At 37.9% G+C, this 10971-nt stretch overlaps 1 protein-coding gene across 1 annotated transcript in view; it reads right to left on the reverse strand.

The window, feature by feature from the left end:
- The window catches only part of BCAT1 (branched chain amino acid transaminase 1), a 75251-nt gene extending 71816 nt beyond the window's left edge, over positions 1-3435 (reverse strand). Inside the window, exon 1 of the mRNA XM_023532412.1 lies at positions 3268-3435. Within this exon, the coding sequence (XP_023388180.1) occupies positions 3268-3273 (6 nt within the window). The 5' untranslated portion in view covers positions 3274-3435. The remainder of the gene's footprint in view (positions 1-3267) is intronic.
- Positions 3436-10971: the final 7536 nt, after the last annotated feature.

A 10971-nucleotide genomic window follows, 5' to 3' on the forward strand; every position in this document is an offset into this window, starting at 1 on the left:
CTGGGATAATGATGTCTATGATGGAAGGTCCCAGATTCTCAAATGGTAAACAAATCCCCCTGGGCATAGGGCTGACAATTCCACTAGGTTTCCCCAGGAAGGTATCTTTTATTTAGAGGAATTGTGGTTTCGAAGCCTAAAGAGATGTAGAGAAAGCTCTTTCCTCTTCTATCTTTCTACACCCATTCAGAAGGGGCCATTCAAAGAAGCAGACAACCTGAAACCCCCAAAGACAGAACCAATCCAAACATTCAAGATGGCCACTGTTTAGAAACAAGCCTTCATTTATGCATGGAAATAGTTTACTCATAAACCCATACCTCTTGAGTTAATAAAACTACCACTCATCTGTTCATTTCCCTGGTCTAAATCTTGATATGAGAAATAAAGGAAACTAAAGGAGAGCAGCATATGCCACCCAAAATATGTCTCTTTAACATAGGATTATCTTGGGCTGATTCCTTTTGATGGCTGCAGACACAGGAGAATCTCTGAAAACAGAGTTGAAGTTGCCTTTTTCTGAAGGAAATTTACATTTATAAGGGAAATCTTCATTTGTAAGGATGTCTTCCTCTCAGTGCCTAGAAGAGGATAAGGAAAACTCTGGAAACTAACCAGTAGAGGCCGCTCCTACTTAAATCTGAATAATAACTTTATCCTCGTTTACTTTGCTTGATAACCTCCCACAACTGTCCCAACTTTTTTTTTTTTTTTTGTCTTTAGCTGAAGATGATATTAAGGTGGCATCTTCAGCCATTTCAGGGAGTTTCTCAGTTTTCCTGAGTATCTCTTGCATATACAGGAGCTCTACATGTTATTAAGCTTCTGCTTGTTTTGTGTTAATCTGTTTTATAACAGGGAACGCTCAGCTAAGAACCTAGAGGGGGAGAGGGAAAATTCTTTTTCCTCCCCTATGTAACTAAAAGTCCTGACCTGGACTAAGAGACAAAATCCAAAATAAAGAAAACAATTGAGAAATACACAGCTACTGAAGGAAACCATAATTTGGTCTCAATTCTTAGTACAAACCTCTGTAATAATCAAATGACTGTTTTCAACTTTCTTTCATAAGATTTTAAACCCATTTCAAATAATTAGACCTCAGTTTCAGTGAGCTGACAGGCAAGAGAAATTCTTGCATACAAATGGAAAATTCTCTTAATTCTCCGTTCTTTCTGTAGTTCTAAAATCAAAGGAAGTTATTCATTATAGAAACTTACTGAATGAAATATTGGCCAAAATTAAATTTTTTTTAATTTTTTTCTCCCTTTTTCCTTTTTTCTCACTACTACATGTTCCACTAATGCCCTGTAGTTAGGCCTGATTAACCGGCTAAGCATCTCTGAGCATAGACTGAGGGACCACATTCTGCTTCTGAAATGTAAACTTGTAAAAATGTAAAAATGTAAACTTGTAAAAATGTAAAGAGGTTCTTGCCAGGTCTCACCTCTAGCATCCTGCAAACATACAAACAGCCTTCAACCCTTCCAGTTAGTCTAAGTACTCTCCCTTCCTTCACTTATCCCTAACAATGATTTCTCTTGCCTCTGTTCCTTTAGGATATGTGTCTATTTAAAATCTCCACTTTAATCTAGTAAGACATAATATATACTTAATGTTTTTACACAGTAGTACATACTATTCAATGTATGTACTATTTTTCTTATTCACGTGTTCATTCTGTATATGTCCATCTTAAAATATAAGCTCTCAGGCAAGACCATGCCTTTAGAATTTGCTTAGAACAAAGCTTATCATGGCGCCATGAGCAAATAACATTTAAAGAAAACAATAGTGATCATGATAGGAATACTTAGGTAAAAGGTAAATAGAAAGGTTTTTGAAATAATAAAAACAAACTTAAAAAACCTCACGTACTCCTTAGATCAAGCCTAGACTACAAATCTTTCTTTCCAAATCTTAGTCAAATATCAGAAAACAGAAATGAGACAACTTGAAGAAATCCCCTAGTTTTCTGTGTATAAATGTACCTTGTGAAAGGGACAGGGGCTTCTGAACTCGTGTTAAAGCACCCATGAACTTATGAAAATACATAATCAACTGCAGCTCCACATAAAACAGGGAAAAACTGGAAAAGCAAGACTGTTTATTCTCATAATTTTCTCCTTTTACTCATTAACATTATTCTCATGCAAAGTGTATTTTTCAGCTGAAGTTAAACAGACATCAGCAAGCCAGAAATAGAATCTCTAAATATAAAAGAAAAACCTTGCTAAATTTTTCACTGTGCCACACTTGTATAATCTCTTAATACAAAACAGCGTTTCTACGCTGTTCCTGCTTAATCTTAGTGGACATTTTTTTCTGTTGAAAAGACACCATTTATTTATTATTTCTTCTAAGTGAAATTGTGGATAAGCACAGTTGAGAAACATACTTCATCTCCTTCCCTTGAAACTGAAACATGGATTTATTGCTCCTAAAAGTTCAGAATGCATATAGGAGGAATCTAATATTTCTGCGATGTTAGATGGCAAGATGACTTGCCCATTCTTCACTTTCCTTGGAAAAAGCTGCAGTTTCAACTGCTGCTTATTGCAGTTTTTCAAAGTGTTAAGACCAAGGAAATAGAACGCTTGAGAGTTCATTCCTACACCAAAACCTTCAGATAGGCAGCGAGGCTAATTATCCTTGATCAGCATAAGAATAAGAACCTCTAGGGCTCTCCCTCAGTTTTTAAAAAAGAATGCCCTTAGGCTTATGTGATTTGTAATTCCAAGGAAGCTTTGATTTCCAGAAGAAACAAAGTAAGAAACTTCTGCTTTTAATAAAGATGAGATGTTTTTACCTTACCCTGCCACCCTCCTCACCTTCTTCTGCATCTTCTTCTTTCATTGCTTACGCCCAGCAGAAAACCCCTGTTTACAGCCAGGGACACCCTCAGACCTCTTCTCCAAAGTCCCCCACCTCCTGTGCATAATAGAAATTGAGAAAAGCTTCCTCTTCCTTTCCAAACTTCATTAACAGGGAGGGGAAGGAGCTGCTGGCAGCCTTTTATCTCTGTTCACAAATGCAGCAGTGAAAAAGCCTGATGAGGTGCATCCTGTGAGGAGAGGTTAAACAGAAGAATGGAAGGTCCCATCCAGCGATGACTGACTGACCAAGAAGATATTACAATGTTTGCGTGGACACAGACCACAGTGGTCCTTCCTCCATCCCCTTCCTGCCAACTTTGTGTTTGATGAATCGCAGGCTTAATCCAAACACACATTTTTGTAAAATACAGTCAAAATCATAAGCAGTTACCTTCATTGTTCCCTCGGCTGTGGAGATTGCTGGAGCTGAGCGGAGGACAAACCTGATGTGTCCCAGGCTCTTGGTATGTTTCGGTTGGCGGCTGTGGGAATGTCTGGGGAAGTGGCTGGGGTGGTGGCTGCTACACGTGGCAGGCAGGACTGCACGTCGCTGACCCACTTGCAGGGAGATGCTGGCTCTCTGGCAGATTGCATCAGCAGGAAGAACCCTAAGGCTGGATTTCCCCCAGATCGCCCCCTGAGGGCAGAGTCTCTCCCAGCACGAAAATTCAGATCCCGGGCCCACTCTTCTCGTTTGCACAGTAGAACACTGTACTTGCCAGTCCATTTTAGTTCGTGAACACTGAGCACTGTGATGTTTAAACTTTCCACTTCTTGCTTTACAATTTCCAGTTTACCTTGGTTCATGGTTCTTACAATCCACGTTCCATACAGCGTCCTATTTTCCTTCTGCTTTGTGCCCATTAGCCTTTTGGCTTTGGTCTAGTTGCATCATTAGCATCAATGTTTTAGGTACTTGTTCTCTCTCTTCTTTTCCTCAGGAATCGTTTGAGTGCTTTGCAACCTGAGAGTCTCATTTTCAGCAATACGGTCACGGCTAGCCACATGTGCCATGGGGCACTTGAAATGTGGCTAGTATGACTGAGGAACTGAATGTTTTTTGTTTTTTTGTTTTTATTTTACTTAAATTTAAATAGCCACAGGTGGGCTGCATAGGTAGTTATATGAGTTCAAATTCTTCTAAAACCTGTAGTGTGCTTCCAAATAATAGACTGGTCAGCTCTGCAGGCCAATGTATAGCAGGCAGGGTCTGCTTTCAGACTGGAAGTGGCTTGCCATAGCAATTTCCTCAGGTTTAGGAAATACAAAACTGAAATGATGTACTTGTGATCATATTTTAAACTCTTAATTAATTAACTTTTACCAGTTAGGGAAACATTTTTTAAAATAGGCAACATTTCAGGCTTTATGGGTCCACAGAAGAGTTAGCGACCAATCTCCTACCTAGGAAAGATAGATTCTTAGGGATCGTGGACTGTGGAGTCTAAGGGAGATTAGATGGCTGCAGTGTTTGTTCTAGAATAGAGCAAGCTGCATATAAAATACTGTGAAGGAAGTTTCTAGGTTCAGATGTTAATCTCTTGGCTTATTCAAGGATAGATGAATTCTAACTTCTTAGCTCAATGGATTTTAACCATTGACATTGAAAGTCTAACATGATAAAGCTTGCATATATTTAAAGTACACATGTATGTGTGTGCGCGCACACACACACACAACACAAAGCAAAGCTTCTTTTTTCAGGCTTTTATTTCTTCTCTCTCTCTCTCTATTTGAGATTATATCTATCTATCTATCTATATGTAATATGTAATTTTAGTTACTTTAAACCTTCATTTTTTAATTTAAAGATTATTTTGTACTATTCTTATTTTACCGGTTTTGGATGCTCCCCTTCCCACCCCATCCCCTTTTTATTTGTACTTGAGAGTGGATGGAGATAAACTTCTCAGAACTCTGTGAAGCAGAAATGCCACCACAGCTTTTTGAACTGCCAAAGAGAGCTTCATTAAGTCAACAAATTACTTTCTCAGCTTTGAGCTGCTGTGCGTTGGGATTCAACACAGACATTCCACTTGTCTGGATTTTCCATTTTGAGGCTCATGTAAGTTAAAAAAATATGTAAGTTCTATCATTTTCTTTTTATTATTTTTTTAATTTATAGCAATATTTTTTTTAAATAAAGATTTTTCATAGATGTAGGACTTGGATAAGACTAATAGAAAATTTTAGAGGAAGGTTTTATAAAGTCTAATGTACTTTTAAACACTTCAGTGCAGTTGGCATAATAGCATTACATGTCAATTTATTTAAGCGGCATCTCTAGGGATACTTGCTTTCCAGCATGTGTTCCAGGGTGGTCATCTAGCACTGTACAGAAAAGCCAGGCTCCCTGCCAGCCTATGTCCTCCATCAATCAGGTCTTGGCATATTAGCATACTGGATGTTAAATATGGGTTTTTATTGTCAAAACTAGTATCTGTATTTTATTAAGAGGGTAGAAAACTGGTTCTCATTGGTAAAAATAATATTCCCTCTAAATACATGTATTGGCAAAATAATTTAGGGTCATTCTCTAAATCATAGTCAATAGTATGGTAGGGTATTCCCAGTGATCCTTGCCTTTGTCTCTTACCCTAAGTGTGGGCTAGATTTAGTGAATCGATTATAATGAATAGAATTTGGCAGAAGTGATGGGATATCACTTCCAGAATTAGGTTTGAAAAGACTGTTGCTATTCTTGGGGTACGTGTGTGTGTGTGTGTGTGTGTGAGAGAGAGAGAGAGCGAGCGAGAGACAGACAGACAGACAGACAGAGACAGAGACAGAGTCAGAGAGACGGACAGAGAGACAGAGAGAAAGAGAGATTCTTCTCTCTTGGGTTGCTTACCCTGTGAGGCAACCCTGCTCAGAGGCCCCTCTGGACAGGCATGAAGGCCTGCCAATAATCACGTGAGTGATCTTGGAAGCAGAACCACCTAACTAAACAGTCCAAGATTCATAACCCACAGGAACTCTGAGATCATAAATGTTTATAGATCTAGGCCTCTAAATCGTGTGATTTGCTTCCCAGCAATAGATGTAACAAAGATGGGTAAGACACAGAGGAGCCGAGAGAAACTACTCACTATCTGATATGTTTTTGGCAATAACATAGCTAACACTCAGACATGGTAGGCAGTGTTCTGTGTATGTTACATCTAGCAATTCATTTAATCTTTACTTTGATATTGTTATAATTGCTATTTTACAGAGAAGAAAATTGCCATAGAGAGGTTATGTTTCGTGTCCAAGAAGCAAGAGTTTAGAGAAAAACCTGGGCAATCTAGATCTTGAGTTCATGCTCTTTACAGCTATGCTACACTACTGCTCCTCTTGTAGTTAATTATAGCAGAATTATAACTATAGGTGAGTCAAATTTGTTAGAAAGTAGGGGTGAAGGGGTAAACGAGCAAAGATCAGAAGTTGGAAATGCTCACTAAAGGCCAAGTTTGACTCTCTGGAGCATAATCCACATGAAAGAAATTATCCATCCCTTTTCTACTAAAAACAACTAGCAGACTAAGAGGAAACCTGCCTATTTTGACAGGAAGTGTATTTTTCAAGCCAGGCAGAAAGCCCAAGTGATAGAGATGATAGATAATGGCCATCACTGGTCTTTTGTGATGCTGTCTGCTTGCTCAGTAATTAACATTTCCATCTCAACTAATTCACTCAGAAGAAATAAATTCATCAACACGTTGACCCAAGATAACACAAAATTTATTGTGATTTTTCACAAATAGTGAAAATCAATAGCTTTTTTGGTTTCTTTTTCTTCTTTTTCACAGAGACCTCCATGCACCTATATCTGGCATTTAGAATAGTATAAAGGGAGCAGGCACCCAGGGGTCTTAGCAGAGCCTCAGATGCAATTTACACTGGTGCTGTTCCTGCAGAGGACACCAAGAAATCCCCAGTGTCTATACTGCAAACACTCTGACCTGACTGGTGAAAAAAAAAAAAAAAATCCCAAGCACCTTTTGGTTGTTGCTGATAAAAACGCTTTGTTACGTGTCAGAAAATTACAAAACATTGTAAACAATAGATAAGCAAATTGTTGGAAAGACTTTTCATGAAGATACACGTACTGATGTCTCTCTCTTATGACCTATAAGGTGCTGATATGTATTATAGTATCAGGATTATTTTGTCCTTGTAACAGTTTTACAACTGGCTGCTGATTTTCAGGAATAGGTCTTATCTGGGAAATGTCCTCTCTCCCACAACTTGACAAAGCCCAGTCTGTTGATTTAGGTGTATAGAGAATACCTAGGTTTTACATAGAGTTTTTGATTTATTATTTATCTTGTTGTGCTAGTTACTTTGTGAATAGGTTTGTAGAGGAAAAGCCCTGGTGAATAAGTGATTCCATTTCATATATCATAAAAACAAGAAAGTGAATGCAATATATATGTAATACAACCTTAACATTAATTCTTATCTGGCAGGCAGGAAAAACAAAAACATGTTTGTCTTGCAAACTAAATAGGGCTCTGGTTCTTATGATTGCACATTTTCCATTTAAAAATACTGGTATGTGTTCTATTTGTTATTCTAATGGTTAATGTGGAAATATGAACCATTTAAGGTTTTCTTGTTTGTTTCTTTGTTTGTTTCTTTTTTTGTTTCTTTTCCCAAGTACACCCAAGGCAAATATATAATCAGAGCATCAAAGTCAAATAGCTCAGTTACTAAATGCCATATGAGGCCTCCTCTTGGAGAAAGAACATAAACTTTGTGCTTCCCTAGTGACTGGAACACTACGACAGCCAGTCACTGCCATGGCCATACCCTTGACATTGTCACTACCAATTACTGCAGCCTTGTCATATCTCAAATTCTGGATTCTACTCTTTGACCGCCATCTTCTACCCCTATTCTTTGACTCTAGCAGGATCTTCCATCCATTGATCTTATCATTATTGCCTTTTCATCCCCACAGATATGTCTTATGTTTTCTCCCTACCTGGCTTAAATCCCAAGTCACTGCTTCACATACACTCTCAACTCTACTAACTCCTTTTCACATCTCACATTGAACTTGCTTGGATAAATCACAACCCTAGGTAGCTCCAATTCCTCGCCTACTCAATCTCTGCACCCATGCAGCTAAAAAAAACTCATACAACCATGCCAGCTGGTCTCACATGAAATTTGAGACTGAATCTTCGTGCTGTCATCTCCCGTGCTACCCAACAATCATACCATGCTTTCCTAATCCAGTCTCTCTCGTCTCTCTTTTAGATTATTTTATACTTTACCTTTCTCCTCAAACTTTCGACACTATTTCTCTTTTGGCTTTGCTGAGACCATTGAAGTGATCAGATGGAAACATTCACCAGCGCCGCACTCCCCCCGCTCCCACACCCCCCCCGCCCGGCTCCCACACCTTGTGCCTGTTGATCTGCATCTGTGCCCATACTCGGTACCTTCTCCCGTCCTGTGGATGGCCTGTCTCTGTGGCTAGCGAGTCAGAACCCTCACCTGACACTCAGCCTCCTGTGACACATGCTCTGCGACAGCTTCCACGTTCCTGTTGCTCTTTCCTGCAACCTCGATTTTTCCCTCTGGATCAGTTCATTCCCATAAACATGTAAACATGATGTTATTTCTTCAAATTCAAAGAAACCCCAAAACCAAAACACTAAACTCCTTCGACTCCATTTTTCTCTCTACCATTATCCATTTCTTTCCTTTCACAGCAAACTTTATTTTGCAGATTTATCGAGGTAACATACAAAAACTGTGCCTATTTAATATATACAACTCGGTAAGTTTTGAAATATGTATACACCTGTGACCACCACCATAATCAAGGTAATAAATATATCCATAACCTCCAAAAGTTTCCTTATGTCCCTTTGCTGTGTGTGTGGTCAGAATACATAACATGAGATCGACCCTCTGAACAAACTTTTAAGTGCACAACACCATTTTGTTAACTACAGGTAAAATATTTTACAGCAACACAATAAACTCTTAAAAAGCAGTGTCCATTCTCAGTCTCTAATTTCTCTCCTCACATTCACATTTGAATACATTATAATGAAATTGCTCTTGTCAAGATGACCAAATTACCTGCTCACTTATTTATAATCCAAAATCATTTCCTCATTTTACTTGATCAGCAGTTGATCACTTTGTCTTCCTTAAAACGCTTTCCCCACTTGGCTTCCAAGACACTGCACTCATCGAATTTTACACCTTCCATCTTCTATCTTGCTCCTTTTCAGTCTTTTTTGCTAATTCCTCCTCATCTCATCCCCCAGGCTGATAAATGTTGATATGCTACAGGGCTTAGGCCTTGGACTTCTCTTTCCTATCTACCTTTACTCCCCGGGTGATCTCAATGAGTCCCACAGCCTTATATGCCACCTTTATGCCGAGGACTCCTAGCGTAACCCAAACCACTCTGCTGAATCCCGACTGTATATCCAACTGCCTATTTGAAAACATCCACTTGAATATTTAATAGCATCTCAAACCTCACATTCTAAAACTGAGCCCCTGATAGTCATCCCTCCCTCTAAAACATCTCAACAAATGGCAACTACATTCCTCTAGTTGTTCAGGCCAAAATCTTGAAGTCATTCTTGATTCTCTGTCACTCTCATGTTCTGCAAGCATTTGGTCTGTGAGCATATTCTGTCTCTCCCCATATCTATTATCTATCTATCTAATCATCTATTTATCTATTTATCTAATCATCTATCTATCTATCCATCTATCTATCTATCTATGGTCTATCTATTTATCATCTATCATCTATCAACTATCTAATTATCTACCCATCTGTCTATAACTTCTTGTCATTATTTCTGCTCCAGGATCAGTGATATAAATATTTAACTAATCTCCTATATCTACCCTGGCATCCTTTTAGTTTATTCATTTATTTAGAGCACATATCTCCTTAAAATCCTACAATGGCTTCCTATCTCATTCAGAGTAAAAACCAATGTCCTTCTATAACTCTAAGATCCTAGATAACTAGTTCTCCCCCATTAATGCTCATACCTCATTTCCTACTACTCTTCCATGTTCTTTTCACTCCAGCCACATTGACCTCCTTACTGTTTCTCAAATGTATCAGGCGAACTTATATCTCAGGACCTTTGCACTTGCTCATCTGCCTGGATGTATTTTCACGATATACTCTGGCTAGCTCTTTCATTTCCTTCGGGTCTTTATTCAAATTCACCTCTGGTGAGCTTTTCCTTAGCTACCCCATCTACAATAGCAAACTTCTCTCCAAACTCATTCTTCGTATTCTCTTTACTTTTCTGCTTCAGTTCATATAAGACTATAACATACTACATCTTTTTGTCAATTATGTTAATTTTATGTCTCCTTTGGTAGGAAGTAAGTTCTATGAGAGCAGGCAGTTTGTCTATTTTTTTCAGTGTTTCCCCAGCATGAGGACATACTTATTGTACACTAAGTGTTCAATATTTGTTGAGTGAATGAATTATAATAATGATGAGCATGATGAAAACATAGATTGACAAGACGAACATACAGTATTGCTTACTTTTGTACAAATTGCTGATAACTATTATTAAAAATAGTTATGATTTTATTCTTAATAGTCCCACATCATCAAAAGTAGAGTTCTATACTCAGACAATTGTTGAAACACTGGAATTGTGGATTGCTACAAAAACGTATAATTTTTTAAACTTAGAAAATTCCCATTGGTTTTTTAAAAACATTATGATACGAAATATTGCTCATGATATACTATTGGAAGACACAATAATCACAAAGTAAAGCATAAGATAAAGCATAGGTTTATTAAGTTTCTGGGTCATTGAATTTCAACTGGTTATACCAGCAGAGGGTGCTACTGATCCACATTTTCACACCTATGTATAAAAAGAGTGGCTGAACTAAGGGGCAGATTTCAATGGTGTGAATGATATCTTACAAATCTACATTGTATGATAATAAATCCGACAACAAAACATAATGATGAGTTTTAAAAATCTATTATTTTTTTCTCTTTGTTCATTTAATTTGATATTGTAAATGAATATGGCATAAAAAACACAGAGAAAAAATCAAATATCTTCTATTCCTGTTTCTTAGTCCC

The sequence above is a fragment of the Pteropus vampyrus genome, unplaced genomic scaffold (genome assembly GCF_000151845.1).
Source record: "Pteropus vampyrus isolate Shadow unplaced genomic scaffold, Pvam_2.0 Scaffold82, whole genome shotgun sequence".
In the NCBI taxonomy this organism is placed as follows: Eukaryota; Metazoa; Chordata; class Mammalia; order Chiroptera; family Pteropodidae; genus Pteropus; species Pteropus vampyrus.